The sequence below is a fragment of the Centruroides sculpturatus genome, unplaced genomic scaffold (genome assembly GCF_000671375.1).
Source record: "Centruroides sculpturatus isolate CEXI.00-Female unplaced genomic scaffold, Cexi_2.0 scaffold288, whole genome shotgun sequence".
In the NCBI taxonomy this organism is placed as follows: Eukaryota; Metazoa; Arthropoda; class Arachnida; order Scorpiones; family Buthidae; genus Centruroides; species Centruroides sculpturatus.
The window spans coordinates 311,518-329,080 of record NW_019384547.1 but is presented as its reverse complement, the minus strand read 5'-3'; the positions used below and the strand labels follow the sequence as shown (position 1 = coordinate 329,080).

Sequence of the window (17,563 nt, the reverse complement as noted above, 5' to 3'; positions counted from 1 at the left end):
CGTTGAATAAGAAGTGTTTCTTTCACAAGAAATGTATAAAATTAGTGCTGTATTAGACTTACGGTACCTAATTTACATACTGTACAGACGATAATGAACTCATCTTATTTCCTAAAATGTCCGTAGCGTGGCGCCACGCTAGACGGCGGAAATTATGTATTTAATTATAATAAAGTTACAATAAGTTAATATATAATTATATATACAGTACCTAATTTATATATAATTTATATATAATAATGTACAGACGATAGCAAACTCAATTTAGCCGCTCCGTAGCGTGGCGCAGGGTCGGAGGGAAGTAGTTCGGCTGCTCATCCACTATTGGTCCAGATTCTATCAATCTTGTCGCGAAACGACGTTATAGGAGGTACTTTATACGAATGTTGCTACAATTTTTTCGCTATGTTATAGGAATTGTCGTTATAGGAACGCACGTTATAGGGGGTCGACTGTATATATATATATATATATGAGTGTAAGGAGAGTGTAAGAAGAGGAACTAGTTTGCTTATCCACTTTGAAGCTTAATAACACCTGTGCTTATAACTTATCTACTTAATAACTTCTTCGAAAATTTTTGAAATTTTGAAAAGTAGGTCGTTTCTACCAGAGGATTCACGCGTCCATGGTTTAGTGTCAACGAATGAGGACAGAGAAAAAACCATGTGACAATATTCGAAAGAATTCTGACTTAATAAAGATTTCACTCGATATTAAAATTTGTAATTTTGTTTTATAGAAACATCTCTATCGTTCAACATTCCTTTATTTTATCTTATAATATAATTTAAGTGAGTTGATAATATTAGTAATAATAATAAGCGCAGAGCCCAAACGGTTAGGAGTTGAAAGTTAAAATTTGGTACACAGTTAAAATACGTCATGAGAACGTACACTAAGAAAAGGTTTTTGGAAATTTCCTTCCTTGGGAGGAGGAAAAGCGATTATCCTGAAAAAGTCTGCTTCTACTGTACTATTATAGATGAGGAGTTTTGCGTATTTATAGAAAATTAAGCATGTTGTCGAGTATCTAAAAATTCTCTAATTAGTCTGGAAGGAGGGTGAACCTAATTCTTGCATTCGGAGGAAACGGATAAGACTAGATACAATCTAATAATCTTAATCTTCGCTATGGTTACTTTTTGCTCGAAAAACGCCGGGCTCATCTACTTGTTTTATGATAATTATTATAAAAAATTTCAAAATAAAATATCCTAAAAGATGGCGCCACACACTTTTTAAGTTTTGCGGGGCAACTTACGCAACTCTGTTCTAGAAGTTCATCGTAAGCTGTAATGAAATTGTTATTTAAACTTATTTTTAGAGCCATAATTACATTTGAGTCATAATACGTAATTATTGAAAAATTAATTACGTAATTTTTCGTAATAAAAATACTGTAATGCCTATCCATAAAAATGAACGAATCCTTTCTTGTAACATTTATAATTTTTATCTGCAACAACAATTATTTCATTCGTAAATTAATTNTATGTATCACTTAAGAAAATTTTAATAAAGATATTTATCTTAATTATGAAAATATAGTAGCATGTTTTTTTTTTTTTTTTTTTTTTTAATTTTTGGAACCTAACCCTCCTTTTCGTACTATTTCTTTGTTTCGCATAACACGGCAATTTTTTGGAACGTAACTGCCGTGTTATACGGGAGTTACCTGTATGTATTTTGACAGTTGTTTGGGATTCTGTTGCTAAATGTTCTCACATTCCAGGACATAAGATGAGACCGGATTAGTTTAGACAGTCTATTGATTGTCTGTTTAAATGAAACAAACATCAGTCCGGTTGCATTTATTCTAGGCGGAAACGAACATATGAAAACGTTAACATTAAATACGCCTCTTGAAAAATATATAAGAAAAGTTATAATTAAAACATTTGAAACCTAATGTTAACTATTTTCATAATTTCCAATTTTCAATAGAGTTTAAACTTATACCATTATTATAAAATGTAAGTTAAATAGTTTTAAAACTATTATCAAAAGCTGGTTTAAATGTGAAAGGATGAAGACCCTTCTCTTCTCTGTATCCACTTAATGCTAAACATCCGCCGAAAAATAATAACTGATAGAAATAACTGAAGAAAATGCTCGTTGCCGCATACAAAGAAAATATTCTAATACCCGGGAATGGTGATGTTATGGCAACGCAATAAGAGAAGAAATTCGTTAGAGACGTTATGGTGATGGACACTGCTGCGTTGCGATACGTCTGTTCCATTCGCTTTTCCACGCTGTCACTGCAGTCTGTCACCTTCCAACAAGCCAATACGACAAACGAGTCGTCCACTTCCGTAGCTTTAATAGATGAAAGGAATAAAAATATATAAAGCGAAATATATTAGTATTTGTAAATATATTATGGTTTAGCTTACCAAGAATCATGAAAGGAAGACTGACGTTCCACCGAAGATTTTCTACTCCACAGGCGGATAATAATCCAAAAGTGGTAGCCACAGCCAAACCGGCGGATACGACACTAGCTACGCCCAACCAGGGTTTGGATTTCACCCAATTGTTAGTCATGTTCGTCACCATGGAGAAAATGGCCACTACGACCACAGCCACGCTAATCAAAGACACTAATTCCTGTGAAATGCGTTTTAGTTCAAAAATGGAAGACTCGATTGGTTCAGGAAATGTTTTAATATGCTCGAAAGTATAATCTTTTAACTTGTTGTAAACTGCTGTTTTCCATTCTTCATTCCACATTTTCTTACTTGCATTCGATTCGTCCGTCGGATATAGTAAACGTACGGCTTTTGCTTCAATTATGTATCCTTTGTCGTCTGTCGTTACTCCTCCTAAATTCAGACAAAGGATTTTGTACGCGTATGTTACAGGATCCATATTAACGGGATACTTCATTTTTAATAGTTCATGAATAGCATTTTCCAAGTCGTTTAGCAAATCAATAAGAGTATTTTCTAAACATTTGCCATTTACAATCTGGCACACGTCCGAATAACCAATAATCTTTCCATCTACAGAAGCTGTGGTATTTTTTACAACCTTATCTACAATTAGTATTTCGCTTAAGAACTTTTTATGTAGAATGTTGCTTTCTCTGTCATTTACTATGTAAATCACTGGAAAAAGCGGACGTTTAGTAAGTCGTAAAAAATCGAAACTACTCGAATTGGTATCAAATGTCTTATCTATAAACTGTTTGGCATTAAAATATTTGCCCCTGTCTGCAGTTAAGAGAAAATCGGTGTCGTCATTGGTTTGAAGCCTGATAATCCGATTGATAATAAACCGGATATAATGACAGGAATAATAAGAAAATAGAGGGGATATCGACTAATTATTACACCAAGTCGACCAATTATATTGGATACGCTGTTTGTCAGACACAAACATTTCGTTTTCTTTGAAGTGTCGAGTCTTCTTACCTAAAAATTTAAATATTAATTACTTTAGCATACGCATTTCAAACGCTTAGTTTAGGTGAAATGGTTTTTACCTGTTTATTCATTGTTATCTTGAACTTAAAAAATTCTGAATTGTCTTTGCACTATTGAGTGGTCCACGACGGCGAGCCCTATCAGATTGAATGAAGTACCATTCACCTTTAAAAGTAAATCAATAAAGTGTTGAAATTTCCGAGCCAGTTTACCCTTTTATAAATTGCATTTGTTCTGTATGACGTGATTTCTTCTATTTGGGGAATGCTTCATTGGTTGACTGTGTTTAAATTTTTCAATTCAAACAAATCTTTAAGTAGTTTCTGTTATTTCTCCAGCAGAAACTTCTTTTGTCATCAAACTCCAACGTATATTTCTGATTTGGTGAAAAATAGTTGTCAAATATAACCTTTATACATAATTTTGAGATATTTGAATTAATCTATGAGACTAAAACGTGGCAAAAGCATTTATTTGAACAGGCTATGAAGCTATTTTCAGCACATATAAATTAGTTATGATTAGATTAGGGTAGGTTAAGCTAGGTTAGGTAATATGATGTTATGTTATGTAATGTTAACTTATATTATGTTATATTAACTTAAGTTAAACAAAAACTAAATAAATCATTATGAAACTTGAAAAAAACGTGGTTAGTACTGTGAGGCTTTCACGCTAAGAAATGTCGTTCTTCTCTTGTGGGGATTGCCGCAATACTGTAGCAATTAGTGAGCATGTTGTATACATAAAATCATGAAACTACTAAAGGGAAAACGGATATTAGATGCGAAATCTATGTATTGCAAGTTTTTAAAAATTTCATGTACCGAAAATCTTCAGTTCACTATCGCAGGTTTTAAATTAAAAAAAAATTACTATTTGAACTACTCCTACATAAAATTTGTTTTGAAGTAAACAGCGTCAAATATATCGCTTTTTGAGCAATTATGCGAACAAAATAACTTGTAAAGTACGGCTATTTTTATATATTTTTTTCATTGTCCTAGTTTCAGAGGTTTCACTTTATTTATAGTGTGAAACATAGTGGAACAAAACAATTGAAGGCTTTAATTCGTTTAAAAAGAGGTTATGATTTGTTCAATAAGTTGTTTACTTTCGATTCGTTGTTTAATTCTTTTTTATTCATGAGAACAAATGGATTTTATTTACACGTGGACCATTTTTTGTGAATCACAGTTATATATATTAAAAAAATATATTTATTCTGAGTATAGTTTTAATATTCTATTGATATTCATTATAAATCAAAATTAGTTTTCGAAACTTTAATTATTTCCTTTTCCTAACGCATGTCGTTTTTCGATGAAGGAAGTTAATTCGGTAGCAGAAATTTGAAAAAAAATAATGTGGAGATATTTATCATTGTGCATTGTTTTCACGATTAAAGTAAGGGAATTCAATCAATAATAACGGCCATTATCAATCTTCGATAAGTTTTAATAACAAAAGTAATCTTGACAATTTACTACTTTGCTCAAACAATTTTTTAAAAATTAATCCGATACAACTTCTCGGCTGTGCACCCGGATTTTAATAAACCCTCTGATATACACCGAGAAAAGTAGAAGGAATAAATAAACAAAAAAAGGAAAAAATGGAAACTGTTTATAGTTTTAGAACGCAATAAAAGTGATTGACAATAAAAACTACAGTAGTAGCGCAGGCGTCTTAGTTCTGTTGGAAATGTTAGTCAGAGTCGAAATGATGCTAGACTAGCCCTATATTTCTTCATTCCAGAACTGATGTCAATTTTTTACCTGGAGAGAAGTCAGTGACAAATCGTGAAGCGGAAAGGAAGAATCCAAATAATTGTTAGAATATATAGGACAAAAATTATATAAAAACTCAGAAGTACAAAGACATGCAGCGGGTATTTTCATTTTAGTCCCCTCATTCCTCGGAGGGTCGCCGTCAAAAGAAATGAGTTCGACGAAATTTCCGTATGTACTAGGAAAGTTCCATCAGCTACCAATTCGACGCTGCCCCGGGGTCGCCCGACGGACGAAACTTGCATAGAAAATCAGTACATTCGATCGTTCGGGACATTTGATAAATCTTTTTGTCATCCGACAAGTACTCGTTTAATCCGTGTGAGAAAAATTTGTATTAATAAATGTTTTTGTAGGGCACTTTTGTTTTGTATTTTTTGAGTCCTACGACACCACCCGCACAGTAGACTGCCACTTGGTCATTTCTGATAAAGAGTTAACTATTTTCTCTTTTCCGGCATACTAACCATACAGCAACGTCAAAGCGAAAATAACTGCTTCATTAGGTGCTCAGTTGAGGTTTATCGTCAGTTATGGCACAAAAACAAGTAAAGATCTTACAATTTTACATTAATTACAGTTAAGAGAAACAATTATATTACTACTTGATATATATCTTTTCACGATATATATTAATTTAAATATATAAAAATCGATATATATTAATTATTACTTACCGAATAATTTTACTACCGGTATTACAAAATATTAAAACAACAGCATTCTACACACGTGTGTGACTTTCTCAAGTGGAACTTATACTGTGTACAGCAACAATATAATTACTCGTGTATGACGTAGTTTTGTGATAACCTTCGACGCAATGCTTTTTTATGACGACTAAATTTTACACGTGTTTGCCTGGAGCTATTATAAAATTCTATTTTAATAATACTTTATATTCTTAATTCTGTACGTACGATAATTTTTAATCAGTTTAAAATTTATCACAATTCATTTTTAGAAAATGAAATGTTATTTGGCTGAGATTTAAATTTTAAACATGCATATTTCACTGTCGTCCTTCTTTCGTTATTCTAGAGAATGAAGTTAAATGGATGAAAATTGTGACTATATGCAGAAGGATTACGGGACTAAAGCCTTTGATAACTGTTCAAATACTACAGATCTGAACCGTAAGTCAAGCTGTTTTAATTGAAAGATGCTGACTTTTCATATGCAGCGTAAATTTGTGTAGAATTGATCCGTATGACAATTGGACATGAATAGTTTGATACTAAAGTATGTAAGGTATGTATGGATCACGTCATCTCGAGCTTTAATAATTCCAATAATTTATATCATGACTCGTTTCGTAAGTAATTCGTTAAAGTGAAATTTAAATAAAATTGCAGTCTGAAATTATGACGACGTCACAATAAATGTTCGATTTCTTTATAGAATACGGAAACAGTGTCGAAAGATTTGTAAATTTATTGCATAATTACGTTGAATTTGTCATAGTCACGAACAAACAAATTTTGTTGTCTAATATTCGCACTTTTTTTTATGCAATTATAAGTTTTTTTACTCGTGTACTGTACGTTTTTCTATAAAATGTGGTTGAATACTTAATGTGGTTAATATTAACTTTAGAAATATTTCTTAAACGTTTCGTATTTTTAACTCGTTTATTTAAATATTGAAGAAGTATTATTTTCCTGTATAAAAAGTTTTTTTTGTTATATATAAAATTATTTCCCTCTGTTTTAAATGTGACGTTGGATTGATCGTATGGCATGCTGCAAACCTGTTTTGAAGTGAATAAAATTTATTGAAATTATTATTTATAAAAAATGATAGAAGATAATTATACCTGCGAAGGACAAAACTCCACTTTCTATAGTTATAACTGAATTTTTTACTGCTTTTTCTATCCTCGTCTAATATATAATCGAGACGGGTTGATAATAATAATAATAATAAGTGCAGAGCCCAAACGGTTAGGATTTGAAAGTTGAAATTTGGTACACAGATAGGGTACGTCATGAAAACGCACACTAAAAAGGGATTTTTCGAAATTCCTCCCCACGGGTGACAGGGACAGGATTAAGGCTTAATACTTCCAATAACCAATGGAAGTGTTAAGTAACAATGGAAGTGCTAAGTAACAATGAAAGTGTTAAGTCACAATGGAAGTGTTAAGTCACAATAAAAGTTTTAAGTAACAATGAAAGTGTCAACAATGGAAGTGTTACGTAACAATGGAATTGTTAAGAGAAATCGACGTGCAAATCTTTTTTCGTTTTTGCGAGAAATCAAACATATTTTTAGACCCATCTAAAAATTCTCTAATTAGTCTGGAAACAACGGGACCCAATTCTTGCATTCTGTGAAAACGGGTAAGGTTGATAGTAACATAATAATCTTTATCTTAGTTATCGTTACCTTTGCCCGAGCAACGCCGGGCCCAACTGCTAGTTATAATATAAAACAGAGGTAAAAAAATGGTAATTAGTCAAACAAAAATCTACGGAATTATTATCTTTTTTAACTCAGAAAACCCTCGAACGTCGAGAAATCCAAAAAACCTGCCAAGTTTTGTATATACAGTAGACCCCCCTATAACGCTTAGATACGTTCCACGTTAATCGAATTTTACGTTGTAGGAATGATTAAATACATGAGTCAATCGCAGCCCGATAGGTGTGAACTTTACGGACTAAGGCTGTTTGAAAGGTTTTCTTCTATAAAATTAACCGATTCTAGACTAATTCCACTCAACATTTCCAAAACACGTATAATTTTTTGGGAATAATCCGTATAAACTATGCTATAAACAAAAAATTATAGGATTACTTACCGAGTGTGTACCGTTCGACTACGCCGTTGCTTAAAGCTGGTTTTCATCGCGGAACAGCACATTAAACGGCGGCCGCGATTTCTAATAACGAATTTTTCGCATAAAAATAACTTGACCTTTGGAGACATCATTAATATAAATAATTTTTATGGCCGTTGAATAAGAAGTGTTTCTTTCACAAGAAATGTATAAAATTAGTGCTGTATTAGACTTACGGTACCTAATTTACATACTGTACAGACGATAATGAACTCATCTTATTTCCTAAAATGTCCGTAGCGTGGCGCCACGCTAGACGGCGGAAATTATGTATTTAATTATAATAAAGTTACAATAAGTTAATATATAATTATATATACAGTACCTAATTTATATATAATTTATATATAATAATGTACAGACGATAGCAAACTCAATTTAGCCGCTCCGTAGCGTGGCGCAGGGTCGGAGGGAAGTAGTTCGGCTGCTCATCCACTATTGGTCCAGATTCTATCAATCTTGTCGCAAAACGACGTTATAGGAGGTACTTTATACGAATGTTGCTACAATTTTTTCGCTATGTTATAGGAATTGTCGTTATAGGAACGCACGTTATAGGGGGTCGACTGTATATATATATATATATATGAGTGTAAGGAGAGTGTAAGAAGAGGAACTAGTTTGCTTATCCACTTTGAAGCTTAATAACACCTGTGCTTATAACTTATCTACTTAATAACTTCTTCGAAAATTTTTGAAATTTTGAAAAGTAGGTCGTTTCTACCAGAGGATTCACGCGTCCATGGTTTAGTGTCAACGAATGAGGACAGAGAAAAAACCATGTGACAATATTCGAAAGAATTCTGACTTAATAAAGATTTCACTCGATATTAAAATTTGTAATTTTGTTTTATAGAAACATCTCTATCGTTCAACATTCCTTTATTTTATCTTATAATATAATTTAAGTGAGTTGATAATATTAGTAATAATAATAAGCGCAGAGCCCAAACGGTTAGGAGTTGAAAGTTAAAATTTGGTACACAGTTAAAATACGTCATGAGAACGTACACTAAGAAAAGGTTTTTGGAAATTTCCTTCCTTGGGAGGAGGAAAAGCGATTATCCTGAAAAAGTCTGCTTCTACTGTACTATTATAGATGAGGAGTTTTGCGTATTTATAGAAAATTAAGCATGTTGTCGAGTATCTAAAAATTCTCTAATTAGTCTGGAAGGAGGGTGAACCTAATTCTTGCATTCGGAGGAAACGGATAAGACTAGATACAATCTAATAATCTTAATCTTCGCTATGGTTACTTTTTGCTCGAAAAACGCCGGGCTCATCTACTTGTTTTATGATAATTATTATAAAAAATTTCAAAATAAAATATCCTAAAAGATGGCGCCACACACTTTTTAAGTTTTGCGGGGCAACTTACGCAACTCTGTTCTAGAAGTTCATCGTAAGCTGTAATGAAATTGTTATTTAAACTTATTTTTAGAGCCATAATTACATTTGAGTCATAATACGTAATTATTGAAAAATTAATTACGTAATTTTTCGTAATAAAAATACTGTAATGCCTATCCATAAAAATGAACGAATCCTTTCTTGTAACATTTATAATTTTTATCTGCAACAACAATTATTTCATTCGTAAATTAATTTTATTTTATATTTTAAATTTATTCATATTAAATGAAAACTTGTTTGAAACGTTTCAGAAAACAAACATCAATCTTTCCATCTTTTAATACGAATAATTATAAATTTTCGTCTTTGAATAAATCGTAGAATACGAATATTAATCAAGTATTATACGAAATTTAATGTATTAAATTACACTTGTGCATTTCAGAATTTATTATGGTTTATATAAAACACAGATTCCTATTAATATCATTGGTAACAATACACAACTAATAATGCCTACTTATAATAAAAACACTAGATTTAAAAATTTTACAATAAGTTTAGTGTTTTAAATGGAAGTTTTTGCATAATTTTTCCACAATTTTCATATTTACAATATCATTTTGAAATTCACGGAAAACTTATACATATTATCAGCTATTGTCTTGATTTTTAACTATAATAATAAAATTGTTTCTTGGATTTTACCACGCTTCTCTGCAATCTTCAGAATAATAATGGTCTATTGTGTAAGAAATAAAATCTATACGCATAAGGAATTTTATAATTATTTTTGGTTTCTATAAATTTTTTTTGGAAAATTGTTTTTTCATAGGTAGGATCGTCACTATTCAAATTGATAATCAGAAAAACAATCTATTAATTTTAAGTTTGTATATTTATTCAAAATATTCAAAATTACTGCAGAATGAACACTACAAAAAACACTATCACAAGTTTAGTTCAATTCAATAGCAGTCATTTAATTGAAAAAAAAATAACTTGAAAAAACTTTATCTTTTGTGCATTGTTTTTACGATTGAAGTAAGAGAATTGTATCAATAATGACGGTCATTATCAATGTTAAAAAATTATCGTAATAAAAATAATCTTGGAAATTTAATTATTTTCTTAAACATGTTTTAAAAATAGAATGATACAACATTTCGAATTTTTGCATCCTGCCCAACCTGAAAAACGTGGCCGAATTCATGACGGGTAAGGTTATGAAGACAATTTTAGTTCCCGTAACATAGGCGGATAAACATTCCCTTATCAGATATACTTATATTACAATCATACAAATCTGTACTAGATACGGTACAGATTTTGAATAGGGTAGAGAGCCAATTTTTCTCAATGTTTTCACCGTAAGACGTAAGAACGTAGAAATTTCTAACATAGAAAGAGCTAAGGATCGTAGATGGGCCCATAAGTGTCCACGAGGTTCTGTACCCTGAAAACTAATAGTTCGGTCTTTAGTTCTCGCCTTGCCAAGACGGTCTGCTTAAAGCAATTTTCCGGATCTTATCCACTTTTATAACACCTGAATATAGGCTATTTACTCTTAAAAAACCTCTCGAAGTCACTTCTTTCGGGTCTTCGCGAACAATGCCGAATGGTCAAGCAAAAAACTTTGATTGGCTCTTCAGAGATTATGCGACTATGCAAGAATTGTGATTCATTTTTATCATTGTGTAAGTTACACAATGATAAAAATTATTGAACATTTATTATAACGTCATATGATGACGGTACAATAACTGTTCGATGATTTTTATAGAACGATCGTACGAAAATTAAGTAAAAAGTTGAATTAACTGCGATAGTGCGCCGTGCAATTACGCAATGAATTTATTGCATAATTTCGTCCCATTTATCATAGTCACAAAGAAAGAAATTCTATCCTCTAACGTTTACACTTTTTTATGCAATAATAAGGGCTTTTATTTGTATTCTGAAGGCTTTAGAATTTGTTTGCATACCTCAATATTGACTTTATAAATTTTTTTCGAACGTCTGGTATTTTTTAACTCCTTTATTTAAACACCGAGAAAGTATTAATTTTCTTTATCAAAAGTCACTTTTCCAGTATACAATTATTTCCTCCTTTTTAAATGTAACTTTCAGTTGATGGTATGACGTGAGGAAAACCTGTTTTGAAGTGAATGAGTGTCATTGAAATTTCTTTTTTTAACTAACGATTACAGTTAATTATACCTGTGAAGGACGAAACTCTATATTATTTATATATAACTAAATTTACACGACTTTGTATCTCTGCTGTTATACATAACAGAGGAAAAGTATGCCGATCAGGCAAACAACAACACCCAAATTATTTATATTATTGGATCAAGAAGAACTTAAAACGTCGAGAAATGCAAAATACTTGCCAAGTTCTTAGCATAGAATTAGTGTGGGGGGAACGACTTTGTTCGTCCAATTTCAAGCATAATAACTCCTCTGCCTTTTTTCGAAAATTTTTTAAAATTTATAAAGTAATTTTTATATATGGGAAAATTGAAGCTTTTAAAATTCGTTGTCAAGGATTAAAGAGAGAGAAAAGCACGTAACAATATTCGAAATGAGTTGGACATAATGAGTTCACTGGTTATTAAAATTTGCGTCTTTTTAATGAAAACATTTCCATTGTCAATCATTTTACGGATATTTTAATTTTTTTATGTAGAATTTCCAGGCATCATATATCCTTTTGGAATTAACGGAAAACTTTTACGTATTGTCAGCGATTGTCTTGGATAAAATTGTTCCGCGAATTTTATCATGCTTATCTGCAATCTTCAGATTATTCATGTTCTATTGTGTTAGAAATAAAATCTATAGATATAGAGAATTTTAAAAATTCTATTTGTTTCTGTAAATTTTTTTTGAAGAATTGTTGTTTTCGTAGATAGGATTGTCAATATTCAAATTGATAATCAGAAAAAAACAATCTATTAATTTTAAGTTTGCATATTTACTGAAAAATTTCAAAATTAGTGCAGAATGAACACTGGAAATAATTACCATCACAAATTTAGTTTACAATGAACTGCACACATTCGTTTTGATTTTTTTTTTTTTTTGAAAAAGTTTAGCAGCGTAAATTATAAACATTTTTCAATATTGTTTGTAGAAAACTTTTCTGCAAAAATTTACTACTTCGTTTGGTGCTATTTATTGTATTTAATTTTAATATTTCTTATATTGTCAAGTATTATAAAAAGTGAAAAGACACATTTTTTAGGTTAACCCTTTATGGCCTGACGGGACTTTCTAGTCCCACTATCTTTGATATTTTTTATTTCATAGTGTATGCGTTATAGCTTTCTGGGACTTTCATTTTATCATTGTATAAAGTGTTCTTTTTTTCTTGTATAGGGTAGTAACTTTCAAACTGTTCCTGTTTTAGTTTTGTTTAAAAAAGTTTCACATTGTGTGTTGTCTGAATGGTAGTAGCTGATACTATATGGTAGTAGCTTTCTTTGTTGCCAAATTCTACTTATTGTTTTCAAGTTAAATGTCTTTGTATTTTTTAATATGTATTCTAGATATGTGTAGTTTGATTTTAATGTATTATGTTTGTAGAATTAATGGTTTGCAAGCTGTATGAAGTCAAAATATGTTTGGGACTTATAAGTCCCGTCAGGCCTGAGGGAATCTTTTTTGTAAATGTTAGAAATTTGTATTTTCTACATTGTGCTTTATAAATTTATGAATTTGTTTAACATTTTTATAGTTAATATACATATAAGACTTATATATATATAAATAGATAATTTTATATAAAAAAAAATTTCATTTGATATTGATACACATCAAAGCCATATACAAAATGCACATTACGTAAAGTTTTCTTGTGTGTAAATGGGAAAAAAATAGCTTTTTACATCTTTACTAATCATAAATTATTAAACCAATAAATTTTATTTTAGTTTTGTCATGCATTTTAATTTTTTTTCATATTTTGACCTTATTATACAGTAAAAGTTAACAAATACTTAATATATATAATTATGCATTTAATTTGCAAATTTCTATGATAAAAGATCTTTATATAAAACAAAGTTATTTTATTTTCGAAATATTAAAGAAGAAAAAACTTGTTAAGTCCAAATGTGCTCTAAAAGCCTGACGGGACTTTTGGTCCCATAATTAAAAAAATTTTAATTTACATTTTAATTTTTTTTAAATTTACTTATCTGTGAACAAACATCTCTTCTGATGATATAATAAGAAGAAAAATTTTTTTTATCAAAAAATGAAAATTCGGGCTATAAAGGGTTAAGTAAATTTAATAACATACTATTACGTCATAAAGAATAATAGTTTTATGAATTCAAACATTCCTCTCGACCAGTGTTTCCCAACCTCTAACGAATCGTCGGCCCATTCAATAAAACCGTTACGTAGTATCGCCTCCTTCACTTCAAAATTCCGAGGGAAGGGCCAAGGCTAACGCCAAATTCGTACTGCATTGAATAGGCTATTGACTAGTATAATGTTATTTGTTTAATTATTGTACGATATAACGAATAAAATATCTAATTATTTTTAATATAATGTTTTACTNATTCGTTTAAAAAGAGGTTATGATTTGTTCAATAAGTTGTTTACTTTCGATTCGTTGTTTAATTCTTTTTTATTCATGAGAACAAATGGATTTTATTTACACGTGGACCATTTTTTGTGAATCACAGTTATATATATTAAAAAAATATATTTATTCTGAGTATAGTTTTAATATTCTATTGATATTCATTATAAATCAAAATTAGTTTTCGAAACTTTAATTATTTCCTTTTCCTAACGCATGTCGTTTTTCGATGAAGGAAGTTAATTCGGTAGCAGAAATTTGAAAAAAAATAATGTGGAGATATTTATCATTGTGCATTGTTTTCACGATTAAAGTAAGGGAATTCAATCAATAATAACGGCCATTATCAATCTTCGATAAGTTTTAATAACAAAAGTAATCTTGACAATTTACTACTTTGCTCAAACAATTTTTTAAAAATTAATCCGATACAACTTCTCGGCTGTGCACCCGGATTTTAATAAACCCTCTGATATACACCGAGAAAAGTAGAAGGAATAAATAAACAAAAAAAGGAAAAAATGGAAACTGTTTATAGTTTTAGAACGCAATAAAAGTGATTGACAATAAAAACTACAGTAGTAGCGCAGGCGTCTTAGTTCTGTTGGAAATGTTAGTCAGAGTCGAAATGATGCTAGACTAGCCCTATATTTCTTCATTCCAGAACTGATGTCAATTTTTTACCTGGAGAGAAGTCAGTGACAAATCGTGAAGCGGAAAGGAAGAATCCAAATAATTGTTAGAATATATAGGACAAAAATTATATAAAAACTCAGAAGTACAAAGACATGCAGCGGGTATTTTCATTTTAGTCCCCTCATTCCTCGGAGGGTCGCCGTCAAAAGAAATGAGTTCGACGAAATTTCCGTATGTACTAGGAAAGTTCCATCAGCTACCAATTCGACGCTGCCCCGGGGTCGCCCGACGGACGAAACTTGCATAGAAAATCAGTACATTCGATCGTTCGGGACATTTGATAAATCTTTTTGTCATCCGACAAGTACTCGTTTAATCCGTGTGAGAAAAATTTGTATTAATAAATGTTTTTGTAGGGCACTTTTGTTTTGTATTTTTTGAGTCCTACGACACCACCCGCACAGTAGACTGCCACTTGGTCATTTCTGATAAAGAGTTAACTATTTTCTCTTTTCCGGCATACTAACCATACAGCAACGTCAAAGCGAAAATAACTGCTTCATTAGGTGCTCAGTTGAGGTTTATCGTCAGTTATGGCACAAAAACAAGTAAAGATCTTACAATTTTACATTAATTACAGTTAAGAGAAACAATTATATTACTACTTGATATATATCTTTTCACGATATATATTAATTTAAATATATAAAAATCGATATATATTAATTATTACTTACCGAATAATTTTACTACCGGTATTACAAAATATTAAAACAACAGCATTCTACACACGTGTGTGACTTTCTCAAGTGGAACTTATACTGTGTACAGCAACAATATAATTACTCGTGTATGACGTAGTTTTGTGATAACCTTCGACGCAATGCTTTTTTATGACGACTAAATTTTACACGTGTTTGCCTGGAGCTATTATAAAATTCTATTTTAATAATACTTTATATTCTTAATTCTGTACGTACGATAATTTTTAATCAGTTTAAAATTTATCACAATTCATTTTTAGAAAATGAAATGTTATTTGGCTGAGATTTAAATTTTAAACATGCATATTTCACTGTCGTCCTTCTTTCGTTATTCTAGAGAATGAAGTTAAATGGATGAAAATTGTGACTATATGCAGAAGGATTACGGGACTAAAGCCTTTGATAACTGTTCAAATACTACAGATCTGAACCGTAAGTCAAGCTGTTTTAATTGAAAGATGCTGACTTTTCATATGCAGCGTAAATTTGTGTAGAATTGATCCGTATGACAATTGGACATGAATAGTTTGATACTAAAGTATGTAAGGTATGTATGGATCACGTCATCTCGAGCTTTAATAATTCCAATAATTTATATCATGACTCGTTTCGTAAGTAATTCGTTAAAGTGAAATTTAAATAAAATTGCAGTCTGAAATTATGACGACGTCACAATAAATGTTCGATTTCTTTATAGAATACGGAAACAGTGTCGAAAGATTTGTAAATTTATTGCATAATTACGTTGAATTTGTCATAGTCACGAACAAACAAATTTTGTTGTCTAATATTCGCACTTTTTTTTATGCAATTATAAGTTTTTTTACTCGTGTACTGTACGTTTTTCTATAAAATGTGGTTGAATACTTAATGTGGTTAATATTAACTTTAGAAATATTTCTTAAACGTTTCGTATTTTTAACTCGTTTATTTAAATATTGAAGAAGTATTATTTTCCTGTATAAAAAGTTTTTTTTGTTATATATAAAATTATTTCCCTCTGTTTTAAATGTGACGTTGGATTGATCGTATGGCATGCTGCAAACCTGTTTTGAAGTGAATAAAATTTATTGAAATTATTATTTATAAAAAATGATAGAAGATAATTATACCTGCGAAGGACAAAACTCCACTTTCTATAGTTATAACTGAATTTTTTACTGCTTTTTCTATCCTCGTCTAATATATAATCGAGACGGGTTGATAATAATAATAATAATAAGTGCAGAGCCCAAACGGTTAGGATTTGAAAGTTGAAATTTGGTACACAGATAGGGTACGTCATGAAAACGCACACTAAAAAGGGATTTTTCGAAATTCCTCCCCACGGGTGACAGGGACAGGATTAAGGCTTAATACTTCCAATAACCAATGGAAGTGTTAAGTAACAATGGAAGTGCTAAGTAACAATGGAAGTGTTAAGTAACAATGGAAGTGTTAAGTAACAATGGAAGTGCTAAGTAACAATGAAAGTGTTAAGTCACAATGGAAGTGTTAAGTCACAATAAAAGTTTTAAGTAACAATGAAAGTGTCAACAATGGAAGTGTTACGTAACAATGGAATTGTTAAGAGAAATCGACGTGCAAATCTTTTTTCGTTTTTGCGAGAAATCAAACATATTTTTAGACCCATCTAAAAATTCTCTAATTAGTCTGGAAACAACGGGACCCAATTCTTGCATTCTGTGAAAACGGGTAAGGTTGATAGTAACATAATAATCTTTATCTTAGTTATCGTTACCTTTGCCCGAGCAACGCCGGGCCCAACTGCTAGTTATAATATAAAACAGAGGTAAAAAAATGGTAATTAGTCAAACAAAAATCTACGGAATTATTATCTTTTTTAACTCAGAAAACCCTCGAACGTCGAGAAATCCAAAAAACCTGCCAAGTTTTGTATATACAGTAGACCCCCCTATAACGCTTAGATACGTTCCACGTTAATCGAATTTTACGTTGTAGGAATGATTAAATACATGAGTCAATCGCAGCCCGATAGGTGTGAACTTTACGGACTAAGGCTGTTTGAAAGGTTTTCTTCTATAAAATTAACCGATTCTAGACTAATTCCACTCAACATTTCCAAAACACGTATAATTTTTTGGGAATAATCTGTATAAACTATGCTATAAACAAAAAATTATAGG

General features: G+C 30.8%; 1 protein-coding gene across 1 annotated transcript in view; it reads right to left on the bottom strand.

Annotated features, from left to right (window-relative positions):
• Positions 1–17,563, bottom strand: part of LOC111623530 (patched domain-containing protein 3-like) — a 41,785-nt gene that overhangs the window by 11,556 nt on the left and 12,666 nt on the right. Inside the window, exons 4-6 of the mRNA XM_023366134.1 lie at positions 3,386–3,419; positions 2,400–3,041; positions 2,149–2,322 (exon numbers count right to left, since the gene is read on the bottom strand). Of these exons, the coding sequence (XP_023221902.1) occupies positions 2,149–2,322; positions 2,400–3,041; positions 3,386–3,419 (850 nt within the window). The remainder of the gene's footprint in view (positions 1–2,148; positions 2,323–2,399; positions 3,042–3,385; positions 3,420–17,563) is intronic.